This window comes from Nerophis ophidion, linkage group LG11, assembly GCF_033978795.1.
Source record: "Nerophis ophidion isolate RoL-2023_Sa linkage group LG11, RoL_Noph_v1.0, whole genome shotgun sequence".
Classification (NCBI taxonomy): domain Eukaryota; kingdom Metazoa; phylum Chordata; class Actinopteri; order Syngnathiformes; family Syngnathidae; genus Nerophis; species Nerophis ophidion.
In genome coordinates this window covers 53,061,069-53,079,775 of record NC_084621.1, presented here as the reverse complement: position 1 = coordinate 53,079,775, position 18,707 = coordinate 53,061,069, and the positions used below count along the sequence as shown (strand labels likewise).

Genomic DNA, 18,707 nt, shown 5'->3' with positions numbered 1-18,707 from the left:
CTGTACCATTTCCTTTTGTAATGGTCATCCACTTTTTTTGTGAGGAAAGTGCATTCGTTTATTTTTGCTACGTTGCCGTCTGCTACATGGCCTCTGGCTCTGGAAAGTGGAGCCTCTATTTATCTGCTTTTGCAAGCCTCAGTATATAAGGTGTATACAAGTTTTAGTTCTCTCAAGCATTTGGACAAGAAACATGTGTTTTGATGATTGTTTTACACACTAGTATCTCTACGAGTACTAGCAGGCTGGTCTATTTATATTCAGTCAAGAATTTGGATTCTGGATAACAACTAAATCTTTAGTTTTTTTCTACTACGTGCTAAGTGAGGAAGTGATGATTATCTCAGACCTTTTGTAACACTATACAGGTGCTAAAATTGTGTAGCTTTAGATACAGTGCAGATTTACATATATGGATTAACGATACATTCATGACTGTCTTCCTGCTAGCAGATACCAACAAGTTTAGTTCAAGCCTATGGAAACAAAACTCTAAATCTTTTGCTAGTATCTTCTCACTGACGTATTCTCTATAACTTTTACTGGATGCTTCTGCGTGCTTTCTAGCGCCGGCATTACTGTGAGTGGACCTGGTGAATGTTGACTGCAACTTGTTGTGACTCTTAAGTGGTCACTCCAGTTGCCATGTTTACTGTCATGAACTCACCTGCACTACCTGTTTTAAGCTGACAACTCTTTGAGAGCACTTGACTCTCAAAACTTTATGCATATTGAGTACATTTCTAGTAGATTATGCAGGTGTTCTGGCTTGTTTTGGCACCAAAACTATGCTTTACCCGGAGTGCCGAATATGAAAGTTCAGTATCAGTGGCAAAGTATAGGAGGGTAAAGTTAATACAATTGCAAATGCTCCTCACTGACAGGGGCCCAAAACATAGGATTTTGATGACAACAGCAACCCCATTGGGGGACCATTGTAATCTTTTTCTTTTCATGGGACTAAGAATTGCTGGCAGAGCCCTTGTTCAATATTAGATTAGATTAGATTAGATTAGATAGTACTTTATTTATTCCGTCAGGAGAGTTCCTTCAGGAAAATTAAAATTTTCAGCACAATCCCATTCAAGATCAGACAAACATTACAGGGAGACAGAGCAGGATCGCTGACGGGTCTGCCAGCTTCCAGCGCCCCTTACAAAAAAGATGACATACAGGTAAACAGGGGGGGGGATGGGAGAAAAGAATAGAAGATTAAAATAAAATTTAAAAAAAAATCGGTCTTAGCCTGGGCCCTGGAGTGGGGGTGCAGACTGAGGCCAAGGGGAAAAAAAAAAAAAACGACTCATAGCCATAGTACACATCCCTCTTACATGTGTGTAAGAGGGAAACATCAAACATCAAAGACATTAAAGCAGCAGATACAACCATACACTTCTACATACAGCTATGAATAAAAAGTAAAATAAACATATACACTGTGGTGGCCTCTGCGGTGTTCCAAGCCATTGTCCGCTGGGGAGGAGGGAGCATGGGCAGAGACAGAAGCAGACCCAACAAAGCAACCAAGACAGCCGACTCCACTCTCGGCCAATGTCCAGTCCGCATGGATGAGCGAGGATATGTCCAAGGTGACTGAGGTGTCCGACACCTGCTCACCCAGTCGAGACACCGCGAAGCCTCTCCGTCCCAGCGCTCAGTGCTAGCTCCGCAGCCCTGTCTCCTCCAGTCCCTCCAAACAGACTCCGGTGTAGCAGAGACCCTGCAGCTGGTTTCCATGGCCAAAAGGCTCCCGGGAGGCAGATCCAAAAGTTCACAAAAAAAGCACCACAGAGGTCACGAAAGTGCCACCCCTTGTCACACAGTCCCAAAGGGTCCCGGACCAAAGGGCAAAAAAATATAATAACACATGAAAACAAGAGGGAAACACAAAAGGATGATACAAGAGCACAGAGTTCCTGCCTACAGCAGCCACTACAGCAGCGCCATCTTGGGTGGACCGAATCTTTGCGCTTATTAAAGGCCTACTGAAAAGAGATTTTCTTATTTAAACGGGGATAGCAGGTCCATTCTATGTGTCATACTTGATCATTTCGCGATATTGCCATATTTTTGCTGAAAGGATTTAGTAGAGAACATCGACGATAAAGTTTGCAACTTTTGGTCGCTAATAAAAAAGCCTTGCCTTTACCGGAAGTAGCAGACAATGACGTCACTGGTTGTAGGGCTCCTCACATCCTCACATTGTTTATAATGGGAGCCTTCAGCAGCAAGAGCTATTTGGACCGAGAAAGCGACAATTTCCCCATTAATTTGAGCGAGGATGAAAGATTTGTGGATGGGGAAATTTAAAAGTGACGGACTAGAAAAAAAAAAAAGGCGATTTCATTGGGAGCGAATCAGATGTTTTTAGACACATTTACTAGGATAATTCTGGGAAATCCCTTATCTTTCTATTGTGTTGCTAGTGTTTTAGTGAGTTAAATAGTACCTGATAGTCGGAGGGGTGTGGCCACGGGTGTCTTGACGCCAGTCTCTGAGGGAATTAGTCATGGCAGCTGCAGCACGACAGAAGCTCCACTGATCTCCGGTAAGAGGTGACTTATTTCCACAATTTTCCCACCAAAAACTGCCGGTCGACATGTAGTTGGGATCCATGTTCGCTTTACCGCTCTGATCCATAGTAAAGCTTCACCTCCGGGATTTTTAAACAAGAAATCACCGTTTGTTTGTGTGGCTAAAGGCTTAAGCTTCCCACCTCCATCTTTCTACTTTGACTTCTCCATTATTAATTGAACACATTGCAAAAGATTCAGCAACACAGATGTCCAGAATACTGTGTAATTGCGCGATGAAAAGAGACGACTTTTAGCCGCAAGTGGTGCTGCGCTAATATGTCCCCTTTCAACCCCGAGACGTAACGCGCACGCGTCATCAGTCCGCGACGTTTTCAACAAGAAACTCCGCGGGAAATTTAAAATTGTAATTCAGTAAACTAAAAAGGCCGCATTGGCATGTGTTGCAATGTTAATATTTCATCATTGATACATGAAATATCAGAATCTTTTTTTTTTTTTTCTTTGTCATGAAAAAGGGAGGTTTTCGTGGTTGGTGCACTAATTGTAAGTGTATATTGTGTTTTTTATGTTGATTTAATTAAAAAAAAAAAAAAAAAATATATATATATATATATATATATATATATATATATTTATTTATTTTTTATTTTATTTTTTTATAAAAATGAATTAAAAAATTATTCTGCGGCCCGGTGGTTGGGGACCACTAGTTTAGACCGCACCTCAATATAGCCTCGAATTGGTACATAATATGTCCTGTGCTGCATGTCAACAACACGGCAGAACTCCACCTGTTGGACCATTTGATGCCATAAATATGGAAATTAATGAGTCTCCATGGTGACAGCCGGGGGGCGCTGGTGCCTATCTCAGCTACAATCAGGCGGAAGGCGTGGTACACACTGGACACGATCGCAGGATCACCTGCCATCTAATACTATACACAATTCTATAGATTGCACCCGATACTTAGCACAGAGTATTTGGATCTTATTAGATCAGACCAGGAGCGTCGCCAGACATATTTCACTGGGGCACGTGCCCCACTGTTGATCTGCAGTGCCCCAGTAAACATTTCACCAATAAAAAAAAAACGCTTCAGAGTTTTAAGTCTACATAACATAGACAACAGCGCACATACTACTTAGTATGGTAATTGATTGCTACTGTATTCACTCCACGAAACAGTGAGCACATGGCTAATTAATATGGTAATTTATTCACCTGTGGATCGAGACTTGGTTGAGAGAGAGAGAGAGAGAGAGAGAGAGAGAGAGAGAGGGGGGGGGGGATTCAAATCATTGCGTGAGGTAGGTAACGTTAGCCAACAACAATTTGTTAATTACATTATTTTGATTTTGATTTGACTCAAACTGTAACTCCTAGATGGATTTAAGAAAGTTATTTGCCCGCAGCAGAGAAGAAGCGAGGAATGAGAGATGTAAGTGAAGTCCTAGCCAGCTAGGCAACATCTTTGTCTTAAGTTGATGCTAAGTTAGCTAACATTATTCCTTGTATCAAGACAAATATATTCATTTGCTGTACGAGCTGTCGGGGGAATTTCCAATGAACATGAAACATAATGTTGGTTATTGTCTGCTGGTTCTGCATCAATGATGATTTGGAGTAAGCATGTGTGAGTTGAGTGCTTCTCAAATGGTTTATCTTCAGGAAGAAAAACATTTTTCCATATCATCAAGTCGTGAGCCAAATTTTTAAATCATTCAAGTTTATTTCACAGAAAAATAGCACAGTAGACTTGTCTTGTTAATCGGTGTGACTTTGACTAAAATAATCTTGTTTTGTCACCAGAAAAATGGCTACAGCTAAAGCATCTGGTTTTGTTTCCAGAAAAAATAGTAACATTTCTGTATTTGTTTTCAGAAAGATGGCTGAAAATATCGGGTTTTGTTGCCCCATTTAGATTTAAAAAATATATATTTCCATGTCTGTCCTGAGTCCTCCTCCAACTTGTTAGTCGGTTTGCCTTTTGCTAAAATACTCACTAATAGTCACTAGAAAAATTGCTAAAAATATCTGGTTTTGTTACCACAATTTGATTTTTTTCTCCCTAAACTTTGTTTTTTTCATGCACACATCTGACTGCGACTCACTGAAAATGACACACAATCCACTTTTATGTCACGACCCACCAGTTGGGAACCACTAGTCAACTGTATAACAGTTACTGTAAAATTCCCATGTCTGTCCAGAGTGATTGACCATTTTGCAAAAATGAAAAGGAGACGTTACAGTTTACTTCTCAGAAAATGATTCCCTGAACAGACACACAACAGTTGTTCATTTATTCTACTACTGTGTATCTGAAATAGGATTAGCCACATTGCCATAAATGGAAATTAAATATTATAAAAGAACCCAGAGATGTAGGGGTGCTTTATTTTTTGTTTTACTTTTGTAGATGTTAAATTTGCAGATGATTACTGCAATAAATATTTCAAAAAGATTCATTGCTCTTCTTTTTTGCTTTTACCAGTAGCAGTTTAGAAGTCTGGTGCACAAGTAGGTCAAATGCATTAGTTAATTTCAGGTGGTTAATCAAAGATCCATACAACATAATCTGAAATGATTTCATAGTTTAAAGCACTATTCATGTATTTTTTATGATAAATAAGTGCTAAAAATGTTTTTGCTTGCGCACTTTGCACGCTCACATGAATTATTTGTGCCCCAGGTGTGCCCCAGTACAGTATTAGGTCTAGTGACGCCCCTGGATCAGACCAAACCCTAAATGCATGAATAGTCATTCTCACAGAGTTAGTTGTTGTGATCCGCTTCCTGGATCACAACCCTTAGTCTGTTTTTTGAGTCTTTTTTGGTTTTTTGATTGTTTGGACTCTTCCGGTGCTGAGTTTCTGGGCATTCCCTGTTTCTTTTTGTCACCATGGTTACTTGATTTGTTCTACGCGCTATGCTTTTTACGCATCCTGTTTCTCATTGTTTTCTTGAGTATTTATACCTGCCTGCTACCTTTGTTCATTCTGGATGGTTTGTTTGCTACTTGCAACAGTCACGTTTGTTTTCTCTGCTTTGAATCCGTGCTAAGTTTCGCCTTAGCTTGCGTGCGCTCGACACGCGCTTCTTGGACTTTTGTACTGCATGCTAGTTTAGCATTAGCTTCCCGTGCGTTGGCACGTCGTTTCTTTTGCTTTTTGTACGAGTGTTTTTTTTTTACCTTTTTTTGTATTAAACAAGCTCCTACCTGCAATCCTGCCTTGTCCTGGTCCGCTGCATCCTGGGGTGACAACTCGCTCATCCAATATGCGTTCCAAACGTAACAGTTAGTGTCAGAATACATAAACAATCTCTCCTGTTCAGTCAGTACAAATGCTCAAATAAATAATTTCTTAAGACAAACCAAACAGCCCAGTTGTGATCGATTAAATGCTCTGAGATGACATTGATCTGGATGAATGAGAACATTCATGGAAACATTCGTCAAATATTTTTTAAAAGCTACTTTCCACTAAACAACCAAACCAGAATACCATTTAGACTGTCTTTATGTAAATTAATGAAACCGTTTTTAATTACTGATGAGATTTATTGATGGACAGGATAAAAGATAAATATTTAACAAAAAGTATTTTAATGTTTTTTTAATATTATGTCATCCTAAATGTTCTCAAATATGTTACATTTGTGTAAACCTGGGATCTCCATCACTGTTAAGCCATTTATAGAAAGTAGTGGGCCTCTCCTGGCAAGTAGTTGGGTAATCACTTTTTTTCCATTGACACTCTATACTTGTGCCAAGTAATTCTTCTACAATTGTTTTATAATTTTACTTTTAACAGCTTCACACAACAGTTGGACTGTTGCAATTATATCTATCAGTGGACTAACATTTTTTGAACAATTTGATGAGGGCTAAAATTACGCTCAATTATTATGTAGTTAAAAGAACATTTAGGTGAGGCATCGTTCAATTGAATTGGTTTTAATCAGCTTCTTTTACAGGTGTTGGTTTACGATATGTTATTTTTGCCAAGCAGGTTAAACAGGTGTTGGATCATACTGTGCAGAAGAATGATGGCTGTCCACACTTGTGTGCTGTGACTCTTTCCTAAGCAATAGGTTTGGATTCATGCCCAGAGCCGCTGCCCCCCACTAACGGCCACAAAGTGGGAGACCGCTACACTGTGGGCGACATGGTTTCCTTCCAGTGCGATCAGGGCTTCTCGCTTCAGGTAGGGGAAAATATTCAGTGTCAGTAAAGAGGCAATGCGGCTCACTATGATAAGCGAATCATATCCCAACCGCCTCGAGTGACAATTTCAGAAAATAGCCAAAAGCACAACTCTTTTCAAGGCAACATTTCTAAGTGCTTTTTCTGCCACATTTTCACTGTACTGGTGGTTGTGTCAGCAAAATAAGGCATGTTTTTCGAAAAACTGTCTTGTATTCATGCGTGCATTTTGAATTCCAAGTATGTGAACTTTGCCTGTGTCCTTGTGTGTCTGCATGTGTGTAACAAAACATTCTTAACATCTTAAAATCCTCTCAAGAAGATGCCGTAGCGGTTGACTTTTTAGTTGTAGGTACCTTCTAAGGCCACCGGCAATGGATTGTGTGAACAGTGGCCTCTCTAATCCTGCACCCCCAGGCTCTCTGTCTGAGCGCTTGTTGCTTTTTACATTCTCTGTGGACCAGCCAGCCACGTCTTTAGGCTGAGCATCGAAATGCCACAGACAGACTTGAGGCCATTGTAGAATCAAATGCATATGTATGGCAAAGCTTTTCAAGTTCAAGTGTGTGTGTGTGCACGGCTTCTGCAGACATTTGGATGGATTAAAAGGAGCACAGTTATCATACGCAGGATTTGGCTATTATGACTTGCTATTTTTCTTAGCCTGTTCCCAAGGGAGTTTTGTAGGATTTTGCATGAAAGGTAATGAACTGTAATTAGTAGAAAATTATGTATTTAAACAGCTTGTATTACATTTTCAAATCAAGGCAATAAAATATTTTCAGTGCCGCATGCCAGTGGCGCGTGACTTCCATGTTTATCAGGAGTGTTATAAGAGTCTTAGAATATTTGTTGTTGTTTTCCATTACTTCCACGTTTAGTTTTTATGTGGTGCAGTGAAGCTCATGTTTTTAAAATGTTTCACTTTTAATCAACGACAAACCAGGCTGACATTTAATAGTAAATATATCACTCCTTTTACTTGCCTTGATACCACATAAAATACTGAGATACACAGTATCTCATAGGGCTGTAATGGTATAAAAATCTCACGGTATGACATTATCACAATATTAAGGCCACAGTACGATATTATTGTGGTATATGTCCAACAAAAAAAAGAAGATTCCATAATGTGTAAAATGAAGTGTCAAAAATGTTCTGGATGAACACACTTACTGTAATTGAACACAAACACAATGCTCAAATAATTTTAAAACATTAATTACAGTTGATGTCTTTAAAGTGACAATGTAAACACCCACTGATGTTTAGCTTCGCAAGCTTCAAATCGTTTCTGGGTGTGCAGCTGGGAGATGTAGTTTATTTTCAGAGCCGGCCAATGCTATAAACAGCAGAAAACAACTACACTCGCCAGGTTTTCGTTTGTTACTTTCAGATGTCACAGCATTATTGTAAAGACTTTGAAATTCGTCATACCGCAGTATTTACAATACTGTTACAGCCCTAGTATCTCAATGAGCTAATTCCATCAATGAACTGTGCATTCCCAAAAATGCTGGAGTCATATGTGTATAATTCATTGTTGGTTTAAATTATACCATGTATTTTGTTTGTGTGTTTCTCCAAACAGGGTAACACATATATTACGTGCATGCCTGGTCCTGTCAGAAGGTGGAATCACCCCGTGCCATTGTGTCTAGGTAATGTATTTCTGATATATCGTTTTTATGTCATTTGATATTGCCTACAGCAGAAATACAGCATCAAACATGGCTCTCTATTGTTTCTTGTCCATTTTTCGCTGTGTTGTATTGTACACAATTGAAGTGGAGGCTCACAAAAGACTTGTAATTGTGTTTGGGAAACCAATCACCTCACAGTATGCAAAGGGTAGGGGAAGCGTTGCGTGTGGGCCTGTAGGTTGGGAAATATGAGTTCACTGCCTCTCCCTTAAATTTCACCATTACATCATATTTTTGTTTAGTTTTTTTCCATTAAGTTCAAAACTTAAGACACAAACATTCTTTATGTATTTTAGCTTTTATTGATGTGTATATATATATACTGTATATATACGTCAATAAAAGCTCGACAAACATTCTTATTGGATTTTAGCTTTTATTGACGTATATAGAAAGATAGATAGATAGATAGTACTTTATTTATTCCTTCAGGAAAATAAAAATTTTCAGCACAATCCCATTCAAGATCAGACAAACATTACAGGGAGACAGAACAGGATCGCTGACGGGTCTGCCGGCTTCCAGCGCCCCTTACAAAAAGATGAGATACAGGTAAACAAGGTGGGGGGAATGGGAGAAAAAAATACAAGATTAAAATAAAATAAAATAAAAAATAAAAAAAATCGGTCTAAGCCTGAGACCCTGGATAGAGGGTCCAGACTGAGGCCAAGGGGGAAAAAATTAATAAATAACCAACAACTCATAGCCATAGTACACATCCCTCTCACATGTGTGTAAGAGGGAAACATCAAAGAAGACAAAGGACATTATAGACATTAAAGCAGCGGATACAACCAGCCACTTCTACATCCAGCTATGAATAAAAAGTAAAAGAAACATATACACTGTGGTGGCCTCTGCGGTGTTCCACGTCATCGTCCGCTGGGGTGGAGGGAGCATGGCCAGAGAGAGGAGCAGACCCAACAAAGCAACCAAGAGAGCCGACTCCACTCTCGGCCACCAACACCTACTCACGCCATATATGTGACCTACTCACGCCATATATGTGTGTGTGTGTGTGTGTGTGTGTGTGTGTGTGTGTGTGTGTGTGCGTGTGTGTGCGCGTGCATATATGTGTATCTACATGGTAGTGTGCTGGGGGGGCAGTACATCTAAGAAGGACAGCTCCAGACTTGAGAAACTGATCAGGCGGGCCGGTTCTACAATCGGAATGAAACTGGACTCACTGGTGACGGTGGCAGAGAAGAGGACTGTGGACAAACTAGTGAGCATCCTGGATGATGCCAGTCACCCTCTGCATAGCGTTATCAGTAGCCAGAGGAGCCTGTTCAGTGCTAGACTGCTTCATCCCAAGTGCAGGACTAATAGACTCAAAAACTCCTTTGTCCCACATGTCATTAGACTGTACAACTCCTCTCTGGGGAGGGGGCGGGGGGTATTAGGATGACAGGGGATGCAAAACATTAACAGTGCAATACGTTTTCATAACATGGTCACTACTGCCTACTTTGTCTTGTTATCTTCTTATTTTACTGTTATATTGTTATTCCCATTGTTTTTATTCTTTTTGTAATATTTCTCTATTTTGTTTCCTTTTAAACCCCCATTATTTACTTTTTACTTTTTTCTTTAAATTGATCTCAACTCTGTACACTGCTGCTGGAATTTTAATTTTCCTGAAGGAATCAATAAAGTACTATCTATCTATCTATCTAACTATCTATCTATCTATCTATCTATCTATCCATCTATATTGATTTAGTTTCAGGTGTGAATTGATTCCTCTTGTGTTTGCAATCAGTCCTCACCTGGGTGTTTATGTACTGTAAGAGCTGGAGCTCTACCCCCGGGAGAGGATGAGTGGGGGTGAGCATACAAGGGACAAAGAATGTAAGAGGTGCAGGTGGTGAATGATGAGATAAACAATGCTAAGCAAACTTAAGAGCAACCATCTTTTCCTTTGTTTCATGATCTGCATAAAGCCGACTTTTTGTCATGTCACCGTGACCAGCACTAAATAGGAATGAGGGGGACAAAGCAAACCTGTGATTTTCTGGCTTTGGCTGGCTTTGGTGGTAATAACAAAGGCAGTATCACACTTACTTTGCAATCAGCAACATTGACTTTGTTGAAAGCTAACTGTTACACCGGATGCTTTGCAAAGGGTGTCACATATACAATTATCTGATAAGAGGGATTCTATGTTGCTTTGTGAATGTGTGCACATGCACATATACAATCATTGGTGCTGTGTGAAATGTTCTGCAAAATAAACATAGGACAGATGCCAGGGATGGAAACCACTACTCCACACCTCAGAGTCGTTCTGCTGGGATGTAACATGTTTTCTCTCCTTGGTTGGTCTTTTTCAGCTCAGTGTGGCGGCTTCATGACAGACTTCAGTGGCGTTATACTCAGCCCGGGCTTTCCAGGGAATTACCAGAGCAGCCTGGACTGTAGCTGGAGAGTTCGGCTTCCTGTTGGCTTTGGTCTGTTACTCCGACAACTCTCCCTCCCTCTTTTATCTTTATTGTGGTTCTTTCTTCCTCATTGTTCTTGAAGAAGATTAACTTTATTTTTTTATTGAATAAATATACAGGATATGCCCTTTTAGCTTTATGGAGATAACTATGGCTTTGAGATAGAACCTCTGTATGTCCTTAAGGGTTACTTTTCAAGAACCAAAATTGAGAATATTTTATTGAGCTATTTACCTCAGATATAGTGACATGAAATTGCCAAAATAATATATGCATAACTGCAGTCCTGCTTTCTCAATTTACAATATTGGCAGCAGTTTTGGGATACATTGTGTTACCAAGATTTAGTTGCCACTCTTTTTCAATACTTTTCATTGATAATTGACATTTGCAAAACCCCCAGACAGATGTTTCCAAACTGTTGCCAGGAGCATTGACTTTTAAAGCTTTACTGTGGCAGTTTGCGACTTTCATTCTATTGTCTCTCTTTATTTCCCCCATTAACACCTACGTTCTGCTTTTTTCAGGGATCCATCTACAGTTTCTGAACTTCTCCACAGAGCCAGTTCATGACTATCTGGAAGTGCGCAGCGGCAGCTTAGAGACGGGAACCGTGATTGATCGGTTCAGCGGCCCGCTGGTACCCAACTCTCTGTTCAGCACCACCCATGAGACCACGCTCTTTTTCCACAGCGACTACTCACAGAACAAGCCTGGCTTTAACATTGTTTATCAAGGTAAGCAACACAGATTGTCTCTTTGACGTGTAAGGTACAAGAAAATGTTTCACAGCACTTACTGGCATGCTGAGACTTTGTTTATTAACGTAACGGGGACCTATTATGATTTGAATCTATATATATCATACTTATTTGTGGCCTAGATCAAATGTTCTTAGTCTTTTTGATCTCGGGGCCCAACTTTTCCACAACAGAATGTGTCATCTTATTCTTGATTTTAATCATATTCAATAATTATATCTAACCTACTTACAGATCACAACCGTTTCAAACTATTTGAAACAATCAGAATCAAAAATACTTTATTAATTCCCGAGGGGAAATTAATGTGTAAATCGCAAGGATTACTCTATTTTAACACTAACATTTTAGCTTGGGTCAGACGTATTAGAAAAATCACTACTAACCAAACATACTGCATAAGAAGGGACTCATAAATAGCTGCCAAAAAATAAATTCACATACAATTATGTTGTGATAAAATAAATCAACTGAATAATAATTATTATTTTTGTTAATCAAGCTGTCAATAAAATGTAACTGCAAATGAAAATACAGATTCACCCATAAAGTCATAACATCTCTATGACTTTAACTTGAGATGTCCTCTGTCCATTTGAGATAGTCCTTACTGCCACAAGTGGTAGAAAAGTGTATTACAACTGAGTACGGCTGCGGCCCATACGGACCACAGCTGAGAATTAGGTTTTTTTTGAGAGCCCTCAAAGAGGCGCTCGCGGCTCAACAGCGGGCCCTTGCCCTATGGTTCAGAAACGCTAGTCTAGATCAGTGGTTCTCAACCTTTTTTCAGTGATGTACCCCCTGTGAACATGTTTTAATTCAAGTACCCCGTAATCAGAGCAAAGCATTTTTGGTTGTAAAAAAAGAGATAAAGAAGTCAAATACAGCACTATGTCATCAGTTTCTGATTTATTAAAATGTACAACAGTGGAAATTATTGCTCATTTGTAGTGTTTTTTCTTGAACTATTTGGAAAAAAAGATATAAAATAACTAGAAACTTGTTGAAAAATAAACAAGTTATTCAATTATGAATAAAGATTTCTACACATAGAAGTAATCATCAACTTAAAGTGCCCTCTTTGGGGATTATAATAGAGATCCATCTGGATTCATCAACTTCTATGGCGTCACATTAGTGTCAAAAATCCAAGCGCATAAAAACTGTTATCGCGCGCTGATTCTCCACTTCGTGCACGCGCGCGACACCCTTTTGCGCGCGCGGCGCCTTTTGCATGCGCGCGGTGCCTATGTGCGCGCGCGCCGTCTTTGTTTTGGCACTTTGTGGGAAGTTATTCTTACACGGCCCCTCCTTTCTGATTGGTCAGGCGAAAGTAGCTCAGGGCCAATCAGAAGTATAGCAGGGTGGGTCAACGTCTATATGTATCAAGATAGCTCCTGTCGACAAACAAATTCTAAAAAGTCAGCGCAGAAGGGTGTCACGCGCGCGCACGAAGTGGAGAATCAACGCGCGATAACAGTTTTTATGCGCTTGGATTTTTGGCACTAAAGTGACGCCATAAACTTCTTTCTAAACATTTATTCACAAAAAAAAAATCTTTGACATCAATATTTATGGAACATGTCCACAAAAAAATGTAGCTGTCAACACTGAATATTGCATTGTTGCATTTCTTTTCACAGTTTATGAACTTACAAACATATTTTGTTGAAGTATTATTCAATAGATATATTTATAAAAGATTTTTAAAATTGTTGCTATTTTTTAGAATATTTAAAAAAAAAGCTCACGTACCCCTTGGCATACCTTCAAGTACCCCCAGGGGCACGCGTACCCGCATTTGAGAACCACTGGTCTGGATAATGTGTATTTAATTTTTTTTGGTGTAAATTCTGCAAAACAATTCCTCCACAGTCACTTTTACAATCTGTTTTTTAATCTGTCATTTGTGAAGGTGTTCCCAGATTGCAATAAAACCACCCCCGACCCAATCCAAATGTTTCATAATTTTATATTTTGAAAATGTGCTCTGTCAATCTATCTTGAACCTGTCCCGCTCTTTATTTTCCAGACACGGTCGAAAATAAATTTGATAAACATTATATTAGGGTTGTACGATATACCGGTATTAGTATAGTACTGTGATACTAATGAATCATATTGGTTACTATACCGCCTCAAAAAAAGAACAATCCACCACCCCCCTAGTTCCCTGTCGTGGTCACGTCGTGTCTTTGATTGATTGATTGATTGATTGAAACGTTTATTAGTAGATTGCACAGTACAGTACTTATTCTGTACAATTGACCACTAAATGGAAACACGCGAATACTTTTTTCAACTTGTTTAAGTCGGGGTCCACATTTTGCTGGTTTACAAACAGACGAGCATGTTCTGTAGCGCACAACCACGGAGTACTTACAAGCAATCACAGTTTGTAGACGGGAAAGAGAGAACAGACGCGTTTTGGCTTAAAAACTAACAATAAACCAACACTGAAGCGCCCTCAGGTAGAGGTGCTTTAAGACATGGCGAGCTATAGCTAGCAGTGAAGGTCAATTCACAGTCTGCAGTGTATTAGCTACTTCTAAATCATTAATCCTTGCCTCCATGGCGAAAAATAAAGTGAGTTTCTTACAAGTATCATCCCTGCAAAACGAGGAATAGCTAAACATGCTTCACTACACACCGTAGCTCACCGGAGTCAAAATGTAAACACACACCATTGGTGGAGCTACACCTAACATCCACTGTAATGATACCAAGTACAGGAGCGTATCTAGTCTATACTAATATGATTACGTGAATATGTTTTGGCATCACAACATCTTTTTTTTTTTTTTAAATGTATATTATGTTCATAAACTCAGGAAATATGTCCCTGGACACATGAGGACTTTGAATGTGACCAATGGATGGTCATATCGGATTGATACCCAAATGTGTGGTATCATCCAAAAATAATGTTTAGTACCCAAACAACAGAAGAATAAATTATTATTACATTTTAACAGAAGTGTAGATAGAACATGTTACAAGAGAAAGTAAGTAGATATTCACAGTAAATGAACAAGTAGATTAATAATTCATTTTCTACTACTTGTCCTTAATAATTTTGACAAAATAATATAATATAAATGATACAATATGTTACTGCATATGTCAGCAAACTAACTACAAGCCTTTGTTCGCTTACTAACCAATACAAAACAAGTTGTCTTCTGTGTTCACAATTTTATTTAGAGACAAACGTGCAATACGAAACCCATCCATCCATCCATTTTCTACCGCTTATTCCCTTTCGGGGTCGCGGGGGGCGCTGGCGCCTATCTCAGCTACAATCGGGCGGAAGGCGGGGTACACCCTGGACAAGTCGCCACCTCATCACAGGGCCAACACAGAAACATATGTTTAATAAACTGTAAGATTGTTTGTTAAAATACAGCCAGTAATAAAAATGTTTTGGTCCCCGTTACTTAAAAAAGTATCGAAAAGTACCGAAAATTATCGAAAGCATTTTGGTACTAGTACCAAAATATTGGTATTGGGACAACACTTAATTGTATAGATTCACCAGGTGGCAATATTAAGTACACCCGCACACCAGACCTAATCTGGCTGAGAGCTCGATTTAATGTCTGAATAAGAATTTCCACCTCGCTGTGGCGAAGCATCGTAGCCAGACTGCAAAACCCCACCAACAGAGGCATCTAAAACTGCATAAGTCTTATGCTTTGACATTTTGTCATGGTTTAACACAAGCATCCAACATTGTTTCTACATTTATAAGTCACAAAATACAAAATTCATCAAATGTTCCCTTTAAATGTATAAGTAGTTGTAAAAATATTATGTTAAAACATATTTTATTTCCATGAACACATTTTTTTTTTAAATGTGACGCCTGCCTTTAAATCAGTGGGCAGCTGTTGAGCCCACCTGCAAAGTTAGGTGTATTGCTCAATGGAACCTCAGCTGTTAGGAGAAATCAAACCTTTTCAGTAATTGACCAGATTCATAATCTCTTGTTCAAAAAGTTTGTAAGAAAATGTCTTATTTTTTTTTTTCAGTTCAATGTTAATTTCTTCAAATCTACTTAAATAGACACAGAGATTAAAGTTCTTCAACAAGGGGTCCGCCACCGTACGCGACCCCTAGGGGTTCCGCAGAGTTACTGCAGGGGATTTGTGAAATCTTTGGTTGATTATACTTTCTTTTTTAACAAAAATGTGAATGAATAATTACTGTATGAATATATTAATGTTAGCAGTTAAAGATAGCTAGTGATTAGTGCTATAGTTGCTAGCTAGCTACTACCCTGCTAGTTGTGATCTATCTAATAGCCGCACTATTCTATTTTTAATTGAATAACTTAGTATTGAACAACAACAAAAAACTTTTCGGACCAAATTTTATACAGCATATATAATAAGCTCCAACTCTATATTAGTTTTAGGGTTTTAGCATGCTAGTTGCCAGTTAGCGATTAGCGCTCTAGTTTTCGGCTAGCTAACAGTTGCGCTATAGCCTATTGTCTTCTTTGAATATCTTTCACAATAACAAGGTTTCTTTCGGACACATTTGTCCAGCTGGCAGCAGCTAATGACTAGCGAGCTGGTTGCCAGCTAGCGATTAGCGCTCCAGTTGCCTGCTGGTGATTATTAATGCACTGGCTACCAGCTAGCTAAGAGTGGTGCCGTACTGCATTCTTTGACTATTTCTGTATTTCACAATAACAAGGTACCTATAGGACCGGTTTAATTTAAAGGCCTACTGAAACCCACTACTACCGACCACGCAGTCTGATAGTTTATATATCAATGATGGAATATTAACAGTGCAGCACATGCCAATACGGCTTTTTTAGTTTACTAAATTGCAATTTTAAATTTCCCGGGAATTTTCTCTTGAAAACGTCGGTAATGATGACGTGTACGCTTGACGTCACGGGCTGTTAGGAATATGAGCGCTGCGCACACACACAGCTAAAAGTTGTCTGCTTTAACGGCATAATTACACAGTATTTTGGAGATCTGTGTTGCTGAATCTTTTGCAATTTGTTCAATTAATATTGGAGAAGTCAAAGTAGAAAGACGGAGTTGGGAAGCTTTAGCCTTTAGCCACACAAACACACGGTGATTCCTTGTTTAAAATTCACGAAGGTGAAACTTTACTATGGATCAGAGCGGACATGGATCCCAACCGAATGTCAACCAGCAGGTTTCGGTGAGAAAATTGTGGTTAAAAAGTCGCTTCTTACCGGATATCAGCTGAGTTTGTGCCGCCCATAAAGCTGCTGTCGACTTCCCTGAGACACTGCCCTACACTTCCGACTATCAGGTACTGTTAAACGTACTAAAACACTAGCAACACAATAGAAAGATAAGGAATTTCCCAGAATTATCCCAGTAAATGTCTCTAAAAACATATGAATCCGTCTCAATGCGAGCGCCTTTTTTTTTTTTTTTCCTAGTCCGTCGCTATTAATATCCTCAAACACAAATCTTTCATCCTCGCTCAAATTAATGGGGAAATTGTCGTTTTCTCGGTCCAAATAGCTGTTTTTGTTGGAGGCTCCCATTTATATCAATGTGAATATGTGAGGAGCCATCAACATGTGGCGTCATTGTCTGCGTTTTCCGGTGGAGGCAGGGCTTTTCTCCAGTTGCGAACTTTATCGTGGATGTTCTCTACTAAATCCTTTCAGCAAAAATATGGCAGTATCGCGAAATGATCAAGTATGACACATAAAATGGACCTGCTATCCCCGTTTAAATAAGAACATTTCATTTCAGTAGGCCTTTAAAACACAATTTTGTATAGGATATATAAGTGAGGTGTCTCGAGTCCATATCTCCATCAGTTTGAAGGTCCTTAGCCTGAAAAACATTGAAGACCCCTGACCTGGATAATTCTGTTTGGTATTCTATGATCTGCTTGATGACTACATTTCATCAAACCTTTACAGCCTATGAGCTCCAGAGGTGTCCGGATCCACGCCCATTTCGTAATGGCCTAGTGATTGGCCAGGACTACAGTGTGGGGATGACTATTACATTTGAGTGTCTCCCTGGATATACTTTGCTTGGGGAGCCTTCGCTCACTTGTCTTCATGGAGTCAGCAGAAACTGGAATCACCCCATACCTCGCTGTGAAGGTGACTGGCGAGCATCTTTTCTAAACACCATTTTTGTCACCGTTACCAACTGCAAGTGCAGATTGTTTGTCATCTTGGCTTTTTCTTGTGCACACTAAGACATCTGACACACTTTAACCACCTACATAGCACTGGTTTATGGCACAATAAACTGATACAGCCCATTATATTGATATACGAAGCATTTGCAAGTCTTTATTGCCAGGCCAATCAAGCCTGTCTCTTGTAAAACTCAAGGTGAATTCTCATATGTTGCCCAGGATTGGTACATTATGACTTCCCCTTCACTTCTTTATAGTGATGCCATGACATACACAAGTAACTTTTAAGGTTTACAACACAGTTTGGTGTTTTTAAGAGGGGGGTAAATAGTTGTAGTTTTGTTTCATTTGCACTGTAAGACAGCGCACACACTGAGTGTTTACAGTATGATACTTGTATGTACTGCAGGGCAGTGTTTTGACTTTTAGTCCCAGTTCACGGTAAAAATTCAACTCAATCCTTCTGTAGTACATACGAGTTTTAGTGTCAGAACCACCCTGTCATTATATTCACAGCAGATAGTAGCTGCCACCCCATGCAGTTGTATTCTCACAGATGCTGTACTATACTCATTTCCTCATAGATGGCCCAATAACCTATTTTATTAACACTGTTAGCATTTGCAAAACATAACCTAAATGTATTTTTTACATTATACTTTTTTCCATATTTCCAGCTTTGTGTGGTGGGAATATAACATCAATGAATGGCACTATTTATTCCCCTGGACACCCGGCTGAATACCCACATTTCCAGGACTGCATGTGGACTGTCAGAGTACCGCCTGGTTATGGCATATACATCAATTTCTCCATTATCAATACAGAGCCAATCTATGACTACATCACTGTTTGGTAAGTCCTTATTTTTCTCTCAGCATGAAATTTTTAGT

The 18,707-nt window shown here is 39.3% G+C and overlaps 1 protein-coding gene across 2 annotated transcripts in view; it reads left to right on the top strand.

The window, feature by feature from the left end:
- Positions 1-18,707, top strand: part of LOC133562239 (CUB and sushi domain-containing protein 3-like) — a 673,567-nt gene that overhangs the window by 429,647 nt on the left and 225,213 nt on the right. For both annotated transcript variants that reach the window (XM_061916244.1, XM_061916243.1), the window contains exons 38-43: positions 6,630-6,748; positions 8,342-8,411; positions 10,787-10,903; positions 11,422-11,631; positions 17,585-17,773; positions 18,492-18,669. In XM_061916244.1, coding sequence (XP_061772228.1) covers positions 6,630-6,748; positions 8,342-8,411; positions 10,787-10,903; positions 11,422-11,631; positions 17,585-17,773; positions 18,492-18,669 — 883 coding nt within the window. The remainder of the gene's footprint in view (positions 1-6,629; positions 6,749-8,341; positions 8,412-10,786; positions 10,904-11,421; positions 11,632-17,584; positions 17,774-18,491; positions 18,670-18,707) is intronic.